The sequence below is a fragment of the Passer domesticus genome, chromosome 8 (assembly GCF_036417665.1).
Source record: "Passer domesticus isolate bPasDom1 chromosome 8, bPasDom1.hap1, whole genome shotgun sequence".
NCBI classification, from domain to species: domain Eukaryota; kingdom Metazoa; phylum Chordata; class Aves; order Passeriformes; family Passeridae; genus Passer; species Passer domesticus.
The window spans coordinates 55,960,642-55,978,494 of NC_087481.1; the positions used below are offsets into that span (position 1 = coordinate 55,960,642).

At 44.7% G+C, this 17,853-nt stretch overlaps 1 protein-coding gene and 2 long non-coding RNA genes across 9 annotated transcripts in view; 1 reads left to right on the forward strand and 2 right to left on the reverse strand.

The window, feature by feature from the left end:
* C8H10orf90 (chromosome 8 C10orf90 homolog) overlaps positions 1-17,853 on the reverse strand; it is a 97,031-nt gene that overhangs the window by 9,100 nt on the left and 70,078 nt on the right. For all 6 annotated transcript variants that reach the window (XM_064431578.1, XM_064431575.1, XM_064431574.1 and 3 more), the window contains 3 exons: positions 4,499-4,771; positions 2,364-2,614; positions 1,168-1,363 (listed from right to left, as the gene is read on the reverse strand). In XM_064431578.1, the coding sequence (XP_064287648.1) occupies positions 1,168-1,363; positions 2,364-2,614; positions 4,499-4,771 (720 nt within the window). The remainder of the gene's footprint in view (positions 1-1,167; positions 1,364-2,363; positions 2,615-4,498; positions 4,772-17,853) is intronic.
* Positions 12,569-13,829, reverse strand: LOC135306943 (uncharacterized). Its single transcript, XR_010367678.1, has 2 exons — positions 13,593-13,829; positions 12,569-12,835 (listed from the first exon to the last, which is right to left on the reverse strand). It is a non-coding gene; the product is annotated as an uncharacterized LOC135306943 (long non-coding RNA).
* Positions 14,035-16,253, forward strand: LOC135306942 (uncharacterized). Of its 2 annotated transcripts, none has more exons than XR_010367676.1 (4): positions 14,035-14,595; positions 14,807-14,886; positions 14,976-15,145; positions 15,935-16,253. It is a non-coding gene; the product is annotated as an uncharacterized LOC135306942 (long non-coding RNA). The 2 variants fall into 2 exon arrangements; XR_010367677.1 differs by having other exon boundaries at positions 14,983-15,145.

Genomic DNA, 17,853 nt, shown 5'->3' on the forward strand with positions numbered 1-17,853 from the left:
CTGGTCTGCTGCTGGCAGAGCTCACAGTCCTCACACTGCACAGCCCTGAGAGATCTGATTCCAGGTAAATCAACTTGGGTCCTGGAAATGTTGAATTAATTCTGTTGAGCCTTTAAGATAGAATTCATGCTTTGTGCCGTGTTCCCTTATGTTTATTTAGCTCTCGCTATAAAAACCCAGTAGGTCTCTGATGTAGGAAAGACCCCTGGAAGATGGAATTCTCCAGGAATCTCCAAGAGCCCTGAAATGGGGCTGCACCTGCCTCTCCTGCACCCACCCTCATTCCCAGGGAGCCAAAAAACCTCTTTGTGTTTCCCTGGGTTGAGAACATCAAATATTCCCTTTCCTGCATCCTCCAGGTGTCTTTGTTAGTTTGTTTAATCTTTTCAATTAATTTACTTTTCAGTAGAATAATGTATCTTCAAGCAGTCACAGATTTAAAACCAAGATGTAAGGAGGAATGCCAATCAATGAAATAAATCTTTGTTCTTTAGTCAACTGAGTTAATTAACATCCAGATGGCAATTAAAAAAATAAAAAAGAAAGGGAAAAGAAAAGCAATTTGTTTAACATCTTGAGCTTAGATAACATTTACAGAGGTGCTGTGTGGGCTGTGAGGGAGAGAAGGGTTTCCCTCGTGGGGGGTTGAGGCTGTTTGCCACAACCTCATCAGCTTCAATTAGGAAATCACAGAGTGTGCCTGCCTTGATTTAGCAGGGCTGGGCAGAGCAGAGCTCCTCCCCAGCTCGGGGATTTCTGACAGAAGTGGCAAAAATCCACAACTGCAGCTGGGGCTCCTATCCCAAATGCCACCTGCCTCCCTACTGTCACCTCTGTCCCCAAACTGATCATTCTGTGAGCTGGGAGAGGATGAAATGTCATTTATTGCCATCAACCCCACAACCAGCAGCAGCTGCACCATCCTGAAGAGCACAGCTGCATGTGACAGTGACAAAAAGTCCCCAAGGAGCTGCCACAGAGCACAGGAACTCCTCATCCCTGCTAACACTTCTCTGAGCTGCTGGGAATTCCTGCCAGGAGCATCTGCACAGATGCTGGAGAGTGAACCAGGAACAGCAGCTCTCCTGTTTCTCCCCAAAATCAACTTGGAAATTCCATCCAGGACTTCCAAAGGCAGCCGGGGACCTGCTGCTGCTCCCAACTCACCACTGAGAGGGTCGGGGATGGTGAATTGCCTCTTCCTGCTGCAAGTGGAGGTGGAGAGCTTGCGAGCCAGAGCTTGGGGGGGGCCTGGGGGAGCCTCCCTGTGCTGGGCCCTCCTCAGCTGCACCATGAGCTCCAGCCTCTTCAGCCTCTCCTGGGAGCGGGAGATGAACTGAGGGTTGTGCAGCTCCAGGGCTTCCTGCAGGAGACAGAGGAGCTGCTTCAGGCTCTCGTGATTCAAAGGGAGGAAAAGGTGTGGTGGGCACAGGGCTGAGTTTGGTTAGAGATTGTTAAAGGGGCGAAGATTAGCCTGGGTTTGGGTTGGAAGGGACTTTAAAGCTCATCCCACACCCTGCCACGACAGGGACACTTTCCACTGTCCCGGGTGCTCCCAGCCCCAGTGTCCAGCCTGGCCTTGGGCACTGCCAGGGATCCAGGGGCAGCCCCAGCAGCTCTGGGAATTCCATCCCAGCCCCTCCCCACCCTCCCAGGGAACAATTCCTAATTCCCAATATCCCCTCCATCCCTGTCCTCCGGCAATGGGATGCCATTTCCCCTTGTCCTGTCAAGCTTATACATTTATGTTTCAAATTATGTATTTTTACATCCAAATTCAAGTTCTTGATGTTTTGCCTGTTTCCTTTTCTCACCCCATCACCGAAGCAACTTGTCACTGACAGTTCACAAACTTTCCTGTTTATTTAGATTGTCAGATCTCTCCATGGCTGATCCAGAAAGAAAACACTTCCCAGTCAAAGGCTGCTTCAACGTTTGGGAATGTCTTAGGACAGAGGAAAGGAGCAGAGATGGGTCTGCAACATGTGCAGGAGGAAAAGGCAGGGAAGTCCATCAGGCAGGTACCAGCCTGGGCCATGTCCACACCTACAGCTGGTGCTGGAAGTGCCAGGCACTTGGGAAACTGGGAATTCGTAAATTCCCAAACTCTTAACAAGTTCCCCCATGGGAACAGCAGCTGCAGCTCAAAACGGGGAGCCTGGGCAACCCAGCAAGTTCTGGCAGTGGATATAAACTGCCAAAACTTCACTGGAAAGGGAAAAATCAAGGAATGTGAACTTCTGCCCTTAACAAGTTCCCAGAAAGCAAACACCATCTATGGGGGAAACGGGGAGAAAAGGGAAAAAGAAGGGGGAAAAAAAAGAAAAATAAGCAGGAAAAAAGGGGAAAAAATGATGCTTTACCCGCAGTGTCCATGGGGCTGCTGGAGTTTTTTCCAGCTGGGAGCGGGGTGCTGGCCAGGTGAGCAGGTTTTTCTCCCAGGTCACAGCTGGAGAGCATGCCCTGGGCAGTGGCACCCCGGCCAGTGTCACCCTGGGCAGTGGCACCCTGGACAGTGTCACCCTGGACAGGGCCACCCTCCTGCCTCGCTCCCGCTCCTCCTGTGCCTCGAGCTCCTTTGCTCTGTCCCTCGGAGCAGGGAATTCATAATTGCCTTGGAGAGATTTAAAAGTTCATTAGGAGTGCATGGCTAATTTTTTATTGGGTTCTCCACCTCATTAGACAGAGAGGGCAATTCCTGAAATAAGAAAGCCGGGCTGTTATTAATAGGCCTCATTAGGCAGAAGAGATCAGATCTAATGGTGGCTGCCCTGTGACACCCAGAGTGTCTCTCACATTATCCAGACCTCACACGGAAGGAAATCACAATTAAAACTCTGGGACACTCAGCTCTCTTTGCTGGCGCTTCCCAAAATTTGTGCCATGGAAAGCCAGGGATATCTTGCTGTGACCTGCAGTTGGAGTTCATTCCAATTTATTGCAGAAAATACCAGATTGTTGTGGGCTTTAACCACAAATCATTTCCCTTTCACCACACTGAGCCTTTCATCAGCACCACTGGTTTGTTTTATTTTCCTTTGTTTTTAATCCAGTTTGTTTTCTGTCATTCCTACAGATCCATTAGCCAGTGGAAAAGCTCAATTAAAAAAAAATAATCAAGAAAAGGTTATTGTGCATTATAGGGCATTATTAGGAAAGCTGTCAATTCGCATTGAGAAAAATAGATTATTTTCTGCACTTATAATTAAGTTTTAATGCTCACTGACTGATACTCCCTGCACAAATTAGGACCAAAAGAGGCTGTGTGCTCAAAAATCAGATTCTCATTCAGAGGACAGAACGAATCCAAAATAACAAAGGAACTTCGGAAGGGCTCCATATGAACTGTTTGAAAAGTCACACTGGAGTGCTCCTTCCTTGCCAAATAACTTGATTTCTAGAACTAAATATCTGGGAATAAAGCCCGTTACTGTTTTATTTCAATTTTTGGTTACAATAAACTTAAAATATTTTCCTCTTTATGACATATTGTACATATTATATTGTACTTAAAAAACATATTAAAAAGATCTGTGTTGGGTACATTTGCCTTATAAAAGCCTGAACTGCATTTCCTCCATAACACTGTTCTCACCAACTTTTTGGAATAAACCTTGAAACCTGTGAACATGAAATTAAATTCCTCCCTAAGCCAGGTTTAGAGGTGTGGATTAAGTTGGGCTTTGCCAGATCTCAGTGGATGCTTCACTTTTGTAAAACAAAGTAGCTTTCAGTTAGGGGAATGCCATGATTTAACTTCAGGCACTGAAAACAGCATTTAGAGTTCCAAATGTGTGACATTCAGCAGCTTTATGCTCAGTGATGACAAATTTTGCCTACCTGCCTGCAAAAAATTCCCTTCAGAAAAGACAGCTGTAAGAAGAAAAGGTTCTATGACCATTACAACATTTTTAAGGAATAAGCTTCTTGCAAACATATTGACACTAAATCCAAATTAATCTCAGTTGTCTTTTGCAAAAATACCTGGTGCATGAATACAGCTGCTGGTGTCATCTGCATTTTAGCTGTGAGAATTAATGTTGGAAGTAAGACATCCCAGACATAGCTGAACCAAAGAAATTATGTTTTACATGCTTAAATCTTGTTAATAATCATAGTTCAGGCTGTTGTATCAAAAAAAAAAAAAAGGTTGAAGGAGTCAAAGAAAGATATCAGAACAAGGTTATAAAAATAACCTCACTACTGGTATTACTTGGTTAGGCTGGGGCTGCTTGGCTTTGCAATTCTAATGCTTTTTCAAGGTTTTCTTGGGGATCTAAGCCTATCTTGGTCATTTAAATCTTGTTTTCTATGAACCATAGCAATGTATACAGTCAGATCAGCTGACTGATCTCTCACCAGATGACTCACGCTCAGCACTTAAAGCTGGACAAAAATGGCCTGACTTTCCATTATTTCACTTTTTTTTCTTTGAGACTGATCTCATCTTATTATTGAAACCATATTCCTGACAACCACAGTAGGATTTGTACCTTACTTTTTAGGAGCTGCTTTTGCCCGTGAACATTTTCTTCCCAGAGGATTCTTGATGACGCCTTTGTGCTGCACACACTGCTGGAGACAGACATTTTTGGTTTCAGGACACCCTGTGCTTGGATCTCTTTGGGTTTGGAGGTGTCTTTGGAGGGATCTGCCCTGCTGGATGAGCCATCAGGAGCAGCAGCAAGGGTTTCTCTGGAGGCTGCAACTGGAAGGGGGCCAGGGGTTGTTGTGCTGCTCCTCTTCCTGCCTCCCAACAGCATTGGTGTTCCTGTGGAAAACAGAAAAATCATCTTATAACGTGGGAATTTTTTTTTTCTCAGCCCTCTAATCCATGTGATTTTTATTGGCGTGGCAGGATCCTGGAGTGGTAGGGGCTGAGCAATGTCCTTCTCATCAAAAACTGATGTTATGGGTGCTGGTTCCTGCTATGGCTTTGCACAGAGCCAGAATGGGGCACTGGAAATGCTGGGGGTGGGAGATGCTTCTGAGGCAACCACGCCATTGGAGAAGGGTCAAAACCCTGATCCAAAAACTTGTTAGGCCTTGGCTTTCATCACAGCCACCACTGAACCCACAACAATGATTTTGATGAGGTTTAAACAACTTTAAATCCTAGAATCCTGGAACACTTCCAATTGAAATGTATCTTAAAGAACATCCAGTTCCACTCCCTTCCATGGCCAGGGACACCTTCCACAGTCCCAGGCTGCTCCAAGCCCTGTCCAGCCTGGCCTTGGGCACTGCCAGGGATCCAGGGGCAGCCACAGCTGCTCTGGGCACCCTCCCCACCTTCCCAGGGAACAATTCCTTCCCAAAATCCCATCTATCCCTGCCCTCTGGCAGTGGAAAGCTATTCCTCTTGTCCTGTCACTCCAGGCCATTGTAAAGATTCCTTCACCTTTCTTGTTGTCTTTATTAAAAGCAGATTTAACACAATTCTTTCTCTGCTCTTTCCCATGTCTTGGTTGAGAGCGAGTGAAGATTAGAAGGGTTTTTCTCCTTTGAGCCAATTCATGACAAAGGGGGAGATGGCACTGCAGGGATTTAAAGAATTTGTAAAGAATTTGTGGATGTGGCACTTGGGGACATGGGTTAGTGATGGGCAGTGCTGGGGTGGACTCGATGATCGTGAAGGGTTTTTCCAACCTAAATCATTCTGTGTTTCTATGATTCTGTGTTTGACACTTCCTTATCTCAAAGTCTAAAATCAGACCCTGCTGTGTGGGAAGTTTTCAGTTCACTTTCCCAATCCTTAATCCACTCACAACAGATAAGAAATATTCTTTTCCACAAAATGATGACCTCCTATGCATTTTAGCGACCTGACTGACTCATGTCTCTGTTTGGCGAGCCAGTATTTCTGAGGAAATCAGAGGCATTAAGATACAGCATTTACTGGTTTTCCCTTTCCCTCTAGATCAGAGTTTGGAGCACAGAACCACAGAATTGTTTAGGTTGGCAAAGCCCTCTGAGATCATCGACTCCAACCACAACATCTTGAGCTCCTTTCTGTAACTGTGTACAGTGAGAAGGAGTCAGCTCCTCAGGGGATCCTCTAGTGAGGGATCCCTGAAGATCAGCACAAACAGAAAAAAACAAACCTTGTTTTTAATTAAATTCATTGAGATGAACCCCATCCAAAGCAGTTTCACACCCCTACAGAAAATCTGGTCAAAGCAAGAGAGCTCCCAAACTCTGGAGTAGCATCCAAGCTCTCCTGCTCTCTGACTCATTTTTCTCTGTGCTTTTCATCCCTTGCAAATATCTCCCTTATCTTTTGTCACAACCAAGCTCTTTTTTAGTATGGAAATAGTTTTGATGCAAATGCTCTCAAGAAACTGGACAGACTCAATTCTGTGCATCCCCTCAGAGCTCTTGCATATCCATGGACCTGTTCCCTGACCAATGCCATTCCTGCAGCCACAGAAAAATGTCTTATGGCACAGAGAGGGGGAAAAACCACCAGGACAGATTAATGGGGTCGTGGACTCAAAGGGTGGCTGTGGGAGGAGGCAGGAACAAGCAGTGGGGTAGGAGAAGATGAAGAAAGCAGCAGGTAGCACTGAGTAACTGCAGAGCAGCAGGGGAGGAAGGCCTTTCACTCAGGCAGCCAAGAAATCAGATGGATAGAGGGGGAAAAAAGGAGGGGAGCTAAGCCACAGGAAGAACCTGAATGGAAAACAGATTACCTCATTAAATCACCTTTTAAATTAAAATATAGTTTAGTGGCCAGCAGTAAACAGAGAAGAGAAGAAAGGGGAAAGGAGGAAAGAGTTTCTGCTCATCCATAGCAGCATCACAGTGGGAGATAATTTGCCTTCATATCAAGAAATGGTCTGTGCAGCAAATGTGTGTTGTGAAGCCAAACAGCTTCACTGTCAAATTGCTCAAGGCAATGCTGTGTCCCCAGGACGGGCTGTTTGCTGCTGCTGGGCTCCCCAAAATCAGCAGGAGTCATCAGGGGGGTCAAAATGGGCTGTAAGGGAGAAGGGTAAAAGAGTGGAGACCAGAGTGAGGGAAGGAGAAGGCTCCAAGTCACTTCTCTCCTCTCTAACTCAGAATATTGATCTGAACACAAGAAAGAAGAGCTGCCTGGAGTATTCGCACCCCATTTACTCCTAACTACCAGACTAGCTCTCCATGGATATTGGCTCCAAGTGTAAGTACAGCAACCTTCAAGAATGGACAATTAAGCTCCAGGAAATTTCTTACACGTTGTGCAAATGGAGAAAACCTTCTCTCCTCTCTGCACCACTTCCCTGCTGAAAGAAACTCCACCAGTGGCATCCTCCCAACAAGGCCTGGGGGATCCCTATGAAGATGTGGATTAGGAGAGAAGGAAAAGAAATGCATGAACAAAACTAAGAATGGGCCCAAAAATTACAAAAAAGGGGATGGATGCTTCTTAGCATTTTATGATAAAAGGTTGCCTTGAGAAAGAAATAAAAAACCCCCCATGATTCCTGATGAAATTCAGGAATAAAATCAACACGTCCTTCCTGCATGAAAGGCGTCTTCCTTGTGGATCTGGTTCTAATATTCTAACTAAATCTTAATCCTTATTAGATTCACAGTATGGTGGGGAACTTTTTGTGGTGGTAGTTAATTAAGGCAATAAAAAAATATGCATCTTCTTCTTGTCTAACACTGAAGGCAATCAGAGTAATAACAGAGTCAATTTGCTAAATTCTTTCTTCCAGCTCCCTCTTGAATTAACCTTTCCCTTCCAAAGGTGCACCCAGGTGGAGCAAAATCCCCAGGAAAACAGAGCAAAGCAAACCAGACAGGGGCTCCAAAAATCAACTCCCTCATCCTCAAGGCAGCTCTCAGTTACTTTAATGAACACAGATGCAAATGATATTTAGGAATTTATAAAAAAAAAAAAAAGAACAAGGCAAAGGTACTTAAAGGTAAGATCACAGCGTTTCACTCTGTACACCCTGGACCCATTTTTAATATTCTGTGTGGGGAATTAGGACTGCTACTCTCATTAAGACTATCTGGAATTGTATATCTAAATCCCTCCACCAACCCAGCTTGAAATATATATGCCCCACTGAGAATAGCCAGAATTGCAACTGGATGACCAGAAATAGATGTTTTTTCTATTATCCCAGCTGAGGAAAGCCTTTAAAACCAATGAACAAAGACATGCAAGTGTAATGCTCTGGGAGATATGGGAGAGCAAAACTCAAAGAAACAGAAAGCAGAATGACTCCATTAATAACACTCAGCCAGTATAGGTTGTAGTTGTAAAAGTTCAGCTGCTTATAGAAGCAAATTTAAGGAACAAAGTCATAATTACATCTGGAGAAGAGTAATTTTTGCCCTGTGGAAGAAAGATGACAACAGCTCAGTTTTTAAATAATGACTTAGTGAAAACCATACCATATAGGAGGAGTTTAAAATATTCTGTAAAACCAAGGGTAGGTTTTCAAAAGCTCCTTTAAAGAAAAAAAAAAAAAAAAAAGAATCCTTGATCTTTAAGTAAAATAACTATATTGTTTTACTGTAAAGTATCTTTTTACATTTCCCCCTCTCTCCCTTCAGGGGGTTTTGCTAACGGGAAGTGACCCTGCATTACAGCAGGTTAAATTTGAGACACACACAATCCAGGCAAACATCCCCTGTTCCATTGTTACTGCTTTTTTCCCCCCATTTCACTTTACAGCAGGATAATTCAGCTTTTCATCCTTGAATATAGCACTCTTCTCAGAGTTCCAGTGTGGATTTTTGATGATTTGTGACAAAGTGCTTCTTTGAAACTGGCGAAAGTTCATTTTAGCAGAGGCAGGGCTACAAATCCTGCCTGGCCACCAAGTCAGCCCCAGAGGTGGCAGGGGAGGGGACACTCTGAGCTGGTTCCCTGTGTCCCTAATGAGATCAGACATCAGCACTGGAGGTAGCTTTGCACTGCAGACCACCTGTGGGGGGTTTGTTTTAATTTAATGAAAGCCCCACATCCTGAGCTGCTGAGCTCTCCCAGAGCTCCGTGCTGGGAGCCGATGCTGCCAATACCCCAAGCAGACAGGAGCAGCAATGAACATTCCTCAAATACAAGAAACTTCTGCCTCCTTCAAGATTTAGACCCAGCAGTTGTAGAGACCCACACGTGCCTCAAGCAGCCATCCATAATCCCAAGCAAGACTCCAGCCTCTGTCTGACAGAGACTGATGGCTCAGCCCTTATCATGAATCAAGGGTTGGCGCAGCTGAGCCACGCAATCTTAGATGTGAGCAAACAGAGCACATCATCTCAGCAGCCTGGTAACCCAGAGAAATGGAAACGCTGAGAGCCACGACAGCGTTATTAGTTATGCCAGGGTTTGTCAAGGGATGCAAGGTAGGATGGAGGATTTATTTTTCAGATGGCTGCCGAGGAAAAGGCATCACTTGTGATCAGCCAATGAGCTGCAGTTGGCCAGGGGTGCCACAAAATTCACGTTTTGACTAAAATTCCTGCTGACCAGCAATGAGACTTTTGTCCCAAACTGCCTCCTGATGCTTCTCAAATGACTCATTTGCAAGAGGAAGCATCAGCTGCTGCTCAGCATTAACATCCATGGAAACTACCTGAATTCCTGGTAATGTGGCTCTTCCCATGCTCCCTGTTCAAAATGTGATGTTTAACAAGGTCTTGATTCACCTTTCAATAAAAACCTGGCGCTGGATCCTGAGAAACAGGGCTGGACCCTGTCCTCAGCTCCGTTCCCAGAATTGTCAAGATCCAAAGTCAAGGTAACTTTGCTGGCTTGAGGAGAGAGGCTCAGCCAGCCCGTTCCTCCCAATGAATGTGTCATTGCACCTGTGTTAATGCTTCTTCAAACAGCCCTGCCTGGTGGGGATAAAGCTTAATTATCTCAACTATATCAATAACACCTCAAGCTAAGAGTCTAGATTAAAAAATTATCTCTAACAAAAAACATTCTCTTTTTCCTAGCTACTTCTTTCTGGTTTTTGTTTTTTTTTTTAAACCATGTTGACAGCTGTGCCCATATTTCTCAAAAGGAAGAAGCTTTCTTTTGGCAAAAGCTAATATTTGACTGTAGAAAGATGTAATCATTTAAAACAGAAAGTGTACCTAAGAGCTGTTAGGCTTCAAACCTATAATCAGTCCTAAGTAGGAAAAGCTTCTTAATGTCAAGAAACAGCTTGTTTACAGAAGGCTTTGGGCAAAATTATTGTAGTGGCTTCAGAGCAAACAATCCCAAACCCAGCTAATCACCAGCCCCTAACAATCAGCCTCTCCCTGCTGACGGCCAATTTATTTTCTCCAAGCACTCTGCAAATAATTAATTGACCTTCTCCCTTGGTGTTAAACAAGGGAACATCACTTATTCCAGGGAGGGAATGGGGACCAGCGTGCTGCACCCAGTCTGGCTGCCATGGAGAGTTTTGGTGGAAGGAGGGTTTGCAGCGGCTGCAGCAGGAAAATCCTGCAATTTGACAGCCTCCAGTTGTACCAGGGCAGGTTCAGGTTGGGCAGCAGGAAAAATCTCTTCACTGACAGACTGGTTAACCCCAGAAACAGGCTTCCCAGGGGGAGTCAGCATCCCTGGAAGCGTTCCAAAAAGGAGTAGATGTGGCGCTTGGTGATATGGTTTAGTTGGCATGGTGGTGTTTGACTTGGTGATCTTGGAGGACTTTTTCCAACCTTAATGAGAAGGAAACGTTCCTGCCTGGCACCTGCAGGACATCACCTTACACGTGGAATCATGAGAGGGTATGACTGCAGCAGGGTATTTTAGTGGACAGGCAATAACCCACCCGCACGATTTGAGGTGACTGCTCCCACCAGGGAGCTCCCAGTATCCAGCTGCTCAGCTACAGTGCTTGTGTATTTTACTAGCGTTTTTCCCTTTACCCTCCTATGAGCTGGGAGAGGATGAAAGGAAAAAATATTTACTGCTGTACTTTCGAGACATTCCCTGTAACAGCCACAGACCCAAAACCTCCGAGTTAGAAATCCGTGTTTGCGTTACCAGGACGTCACGCTAGAAGCCATCAGACACTATTGTAGTGACTCAAGGAGTAATCTGATGCAGTGTGACTTGGGAAAAAAAAATGTTCAGGATGATTCAGAACATTTAAATGGTGATTTGCAGGGTAAGAAAGGTTTGGGCCACTTGGAATTCTCATCATGTCCGAGGCACCTAGTTCAGCTCCTTCTGATAATTTACCGCAGCCAGGCTGAGCCAAGTATTCATTTCACAGACTGTACAAGAGTCGTTCCTGGTTTAAACCAAGTGTGAATTAGGGGAAAATGAGGCTCTTTACTCCAGTGGCATAATGCAGTCGCTGAATCCACAGAGCCCATCTCTTTTAATCATTATTTTAATGACTCTGGTATTCCGGCCCTGCTGCTGGCCTGGAGTGCTAACGAGTGACTTGTACCCTCCAGTCTTTCACTTCAAATTGTCTCACATTCTTACCAACTCTGACAGCTCAAGATAGAAATGTCACAGAATCACAGAATGGTGTAGGTTGGAAAAGACCTTTAAATCATTGAATCCAAAATGGAAAAGAGTGGCAGAATCAAACCCTCAGTTTTCATATGCTGGACATTAACTTGGATCTTCAGACAACACAAACATCTTTGGGAAAATCCAATTAAAAAGTTTCACTCTTAAAAATGTGTTCTGCATCATCATTAACAGGGCAGACATCCTTCTGTCTTCCAGAGAAACAATGGCCTTCCTACCCAACAGCTTCATTGCTATGTCCCATAACAGAAAATTGAGCCTTTAATCCTCAAAGGCCATTTCCTGAAGGGAACTTCAACTCCAGTCAAATTATTTTATGATCATGCTCCTAAACACACAAAACCAAACAAAAAAATCCACAAGAAAACCCCAAAGAAACGAACAAACCCCAAGAAGATCCAACCACCTCTGGCTGCTCCTTGCCTTAAGCCACAGAGAAATTGATAAAGAACAATTGGTTCCACAGGACAATGATCTCAGCCAGGGACACTGTGACATCACAGCGTTGTCACTGGAAACCAGCTTTGGCTCACACAGCCCTCAGCATCCTTGCCTCCATATGGCAGGACAGGAGGTCACCACATCTGTCTCCTGATTTCATAAATAAGTAGTTTAAAGGAGTGGAATATCAAAGAACACCCCTCCTGCTGATCCCTTCCTTCTCCTACACCCTTTGTCCCACCAGATGATGGGGAAGGCAGCAAACCTTTGAGACAGAGAGCAAAGCTGAAGAGCTGCTCCTCTAAAAAATGCAAAAGGGCCCTCCAGAACAGAAGAAGTATCCCCTTATTTCTACAAATGAAATTAAAAGCTCCAGGATAAAGAGAGGCAACTGCTCTGGCCCATCACACAGGCTGGGGTCTGTCTCAAAGGCCGGCAGCACCTTCCAGAGTCACTTGCAACAGGATTTCCAGTTCCTCACTCGAGTTTTCAACACCTGCAATGATTGAATCCTCATTTTCTGGGGATGCAGCACATGAAGGTCACACCTCAGTGTAACACGGACCAGTGACACAGAATGTCTAGACTAAGGAAAATTGACAGCCTCCTCCATTTTAAATTTATCCCAGATGAAGTGAAACATCAAAGGAGCTCCTTTTAATGGGCTTTTTGGCATGTGGTCCTTTGTTCTTAACAAGTCAGCACCAGCTGCTGTGTCCATAATGCCAAGTCAGTAACATCCCCAGCCAGATTCCTGGCTGGTGTAAATCAGTGTCACTCCTCTACAGGCAGAGATTTCAGTTGGTTGACATCAGCTGAAGATTTGGCTCCTTGTGCTTAGCAGGTGCAAGATAAGTAAAATCTCCTGTGCCATATTTCATATTTCTCCTGTCTTCACCACCAGTTCTGCTGCACACATTTGCAGGGTGGAGAGTTAATTAGCATCAGCTGGAGCTGCTCAAGTTTCTACACAATAAATTCCATATTGTCAGGAACTGCTTTCCTCTAATTATATCTTGTTCATGTGTATATATATATATATATATATGTATTTACACACATACAAATCTTGTACTCTTGCTCATTGCATGGTGACTTTCCCATAAACAGAGAAATTGAGAAAGAACAATTACAGAAGATGAGGTGAGAACAACAGGCCACATTCCTTCATCGTAGCACCTGAAATACTATTTAATTAATGAAAGTAAATATTAGTTATAGCCTTCAGATTTCCTAATTAGCCCATTCTGTTACCAGCTTGATATATTAGTTTAAAGGTGACCCACAAGATTTTCTTGATACATAAATGTCTCAAATACCTGGAGCTCTTCAGTGTGTATTTAAAACAAAAATATATTTTTGCTTTGCAGGTAGCAGCTTATCAAAGTCCCACAGCACCAGCTGTTCTGACTTTACCCCAGTACGAGTAGGAATATACATATATGCATCAAAAAATTAAAATAGATACAAATTGAAGTCCAGTTATTTACTACTTTAAAACATGCTGCTGACTTCAGCACTTGTTAATGAGTAAATTCAAGAAGGAAACAGAAATTTGTAATCATCTGGGGCCATTCAACAAACCCAAAGCCCCAGATCCCACCTCAGTTTTCCCCACTCGCTGCCTTGGGTTGTTTTAATTAAGCAAATTATGCTTTCAAGTCACCTGCCACGCTCTTTGGGAAAAGGTACAAGCAGCTGCATTACCGAGTCTCTGATGGGCCATGTTCACTGCTGTGACCACGTCCCTCCCCTCCCGAACATTTCATCCCTGAATTCTCAAAGAGGAACGTTGGGAGTGCTGCCCTGGACACCCCTGAGGCAGGACAGCTCCCAGGGCTCAGGCACTGCTGAGCAGTTTCATCACAGCCACCCCATTGTGTGCCATCCCCTCCAGCACGGAACCACGGAACCCTTCTGGCTGGAACCGACCTTCCCTGGCCTTCTGCGCTTGGCTCCAACATTCCCAGCACTGCCACTGCCCCGTGTCCCCAGGGGCCCCTCACATGGCTTTTGAATCCCTACAGGGATGGGGACTCCAAACTGCCCTGGGCAGCTGTGCCAGGGCTGAAAAAATTTTCCATGAAGAAATTTTTGCAAATATCCACCCTGAGCCTGCCCTGGCCCAGCCTGAGGCCGTTCCCTCTGCTCCTGTCCCTGTTCCCTGGAGCACAGCCCGACCCCCCGGCTGTCCCCTCCTGGCAGGAGCTGTGCAGAGCCACAAGGGCCCCCCTGAGCCTCCTTTGCTCCAGGCTGAGCCCCTTCCCAGCTCCCTCAGAGCCTTCCCCAGCTCTGTAGCCTTCCCTGAACACACCCCAGCCCCTCCAGGTCTCACTTGTCCAAGACTGACCCCAGGATCTGAGGTCCCTCAGCAGTGCCCAGCACAGGGATTGTCACTGCCCTGGTCCTATGGCCACACTGTGGCTGATGATTATCTTATAACCCCGGTGTCCCTAATTTTGGGTGGCTTACATGGGAATGTGATTCATGATTTTTCCTCTTGTCATCTCCCCCACCCTCCTTGCACATCTGCACCTCAACTCAGGGCACAGGGACAGCACAGCACCCACCACCCAGACTGGATTCACTCTCCAGCTCAGTTGTTATTCCTTAATATCTCTCTACATCAGTTTTGGGTATGACAACAAAACATGAACAAAAGTGTAGAGGTGAGCAGGAAATATTTTGGTTTAGAAAATAGCTGAGATGTGTGAAGGCGCTCAGGCGTGAAGTTTACTGCTATCTAAGCTCAAATGGATAAATTTAGATGTTGGCATTTATAATCTTCCCTAGAAAAGTGATGATATTGTTTAATCAAGAGGTCAAAAAGAATTTAAAATTGTTCCATTTTCTTCTTTTTTCTCCTTTTTAATAATTCAGCCTAGTGCCCAGTAGGGTAATAGATAGTGAAAGATGGATGAAGAACTAGATATTCATGGGGAATATATTCTTCATGAAGGGTAGGTGAGAAATTAATATTAAAAATGTTCCTGTCTTCAGCAGAAACAAGACTAATCTTTTCATTTCTAACTTACCTTGTATTTATGAGACATCAGCTGCAGACAGGAAAGGAAATTGCAGCATTGCCTAAGAGCAGCGTTAGCAAGTTCTGACAGCTTGTTAAAAGCCGCGACCAAAGGCAGGGTGATGCACATCGATCACCCGTGGCAGGGACCTCGTGGAGCTTGGCCTGGGCTGGCCCTTGGCCATATCTCTGAGGTGGGTGGCTCATGTGGCCCCCAGTGGGACCCTTCACACGTTCCTGCAGCTGCCCAAGGGATGGAAACGTTGGCCACTCACTAAAAATAAACACAGTTCTGTCCCACGGCTCTGTCCTCCCACGGTTCAAGTCTGACTTCATGTACAACATGGATTTTCCAGCACTCACAATCCCATTTCTTGCCAGATAATGGAAGGAAAGGCTCAAAGCCGTGGAGCCAATAGAAGATAGAGTCCACAGTGGGGAAATATCATATTCCATCCTTGGGATGCTCTAGCATGAACCATGGCTTTGAACTCTTGAGTCCCAGAGATTTGGATTTCCAAGTGTAATTCCCATCCACGAGCAGAGCCCAAGATCTACATTTCATTAATAACCCTAAAGCATCCTTTTCATATGTGGCACATGGTGGAAATATCTAACTCTGGAGATTACCTGGCCCAGCCTCCTGCTGAAAGAAGGGCCTTAGATTAAGTTATCCAGGTCCATGTAAAGCCAAGTCTTGAACAGTTGGATTTGGACATGAAATAATATGAGTAATACAGTAAGTAGAGTCATCATTACTGCAGTGAAGTCACACAAAAGATTAGGAAAAAGACACTCAACTGGGCCTAGAGGAAACAGCAAACCCAGCCCCAGCACCTGTAAAGCAGAGAAGTATTTGAGAGCTCCTTCCAACTCAGATCCTAATAAAGCAACCTATACATCCTGGAAACTGCATTTACAGATTTCATACAGAGAAGTGTAGCCTTGAAAGTAATTTTTCTTTTTTCTTTTTTTTTTTTCAGCATAGTGATGTTATTACCACTTGTATTTCTGCTGGCAGGAAGCTCTTGCCTACAGCTGCAAACCAATATAAACTCCAACTTTCTGGGTCATCAGAAATGTAATGGACAAAGTGCTCTCTGCAGTTACCTCATCCATAAGATAACTGAGTTAAAGCACGAACACTGTGGCAAAACTTGTTCACCGTCCCTTCTTTGCTGGTTCTCCTTTCTTTTTAAACACTTCATTTCACAAACATTTCATTGCATAAACATGGAACAGAGCAAAGCTTAACAGGAACGGGTTTGAATTAGTAAACAGCAGAGGAAAAAACATCCAAAATAACTGGGAATCTAGAATGGGATAAAAGTTCTTCTCCAAAAGGGTTGTCCAGTCCTAAAGGTATTCAAAAGCCCTTTGGATCTGGCACTTGGGGACATGGGTCAGTCTTTTTGGCAGTGCTGGGGACTGGTTTGACTGGATGGTCTTAAAGGTCTTGTCAAACATAAATGAGTCTGTGATTGATAATCTCATACCAATACTTCTCCTCCTCACTCCACCCAGTCCAGAAGTAAAAAGGACTCAGTTTTTCATATCTCCCAGGTTAAAATCACACAATTCTCTCTCATTTTGAGGACCAGTGTGGATGTCCCATGCATTTTACCAGGTTTCTCATGGTTTGTCCCATTTAATGGTTGATAGCTGTGCACGAGCTCATTACTTGGATGACCCTGCTGAGAAAGGCTGTTGTTTGGGAGCATTATTCTGGTTGTTTATGTAATTTTCACACAGGAAAGTTGTAGTAAGCTGATAAACACCTCCTTACACGTTACAAAGGGTCTGAGCAAGAGAAATGTATATCTTTGCATTCTACATTATGGCCCACACAAAAGGTGGAAGCAGTTGAAAGGTAACACTTCCCATGTTTATTTACACCTATAGTCTTGTGTACACAAATGGTGGAAGTCCTTTATCACAAACCAGTATTTCTCAGCTCCTTACTTCACCAATTTCCTCCTTTCAGTAAAACTATGGAACCATGAGCAACCTCCCAATTCACTTTCTAATTATTTCTAGTAAAAGTGCTTCTTCCATGCCACCATGGCATCACTAAGCCCGGGGAAGGCTCAGTTTTAAATCTGCTTTATCACAGAGAAACCTTAGATGGCGTTGAACAAAGCCTTGAATACATAACACTTCCCATGGAGTGATATTCCCTGATATTCAAAATTAGGATGTACACAATGAAGTGTTTCATTTGCTGGTGCCATCCCTTTGTATTTCCATCCCAAACCCCTTAGCACTGGTTGGAATCTTCCCTCTCCTGCTCCCCACTGTGCTTCTCCCCTCCAACACCACACAGCCTGGATTATGCTTTGGAAAACTGAGGAATATTTTATGTCAGGCTCTGCCTCTGCAGGAACAATCCCACTGATTTCAGGCAAGGAAAAGGGAGAGCAGCAGAGGCTGGGAGGAGTTTGCACCTTGCCCAGCCCTCGAGGCAGAGTGAGGCTTCTCACCTTTCTGTTTCCTTCCACTTGCACACTGGGAGGATGAAGGTACAGAGGAGCTTTAGGAAGTGGCTCATGTTCATGCACTGACCCTTAGATCAAAAAGGCCATATAAGAACAGGGTAATTGCAATTAAACGTGGCCCAAGGCTGCAGGATACAGAGGGGGTGAGTTTAATCTTTGTGCTTCTGGTAAAAAACAGACTCCACTCATTGACAATCTTCCCATTCACCTTGCCTTCCTGGAAAGGCAATAAACTCAGCTGTGGTTATCCAAGGGCTGGAAAATCCCAGTGCAGCAGGAGCTGCACCATTCTGGGCAGGGAGCAATCCCCAGGGCCCCTCTCCCTTCCCCAAGAGCAATGCTGCAAAGAACATTTTATGTTTGTAAAATGCTTGGAAAGGTTGGAAACAAATGTGTTCAAGGTTTGC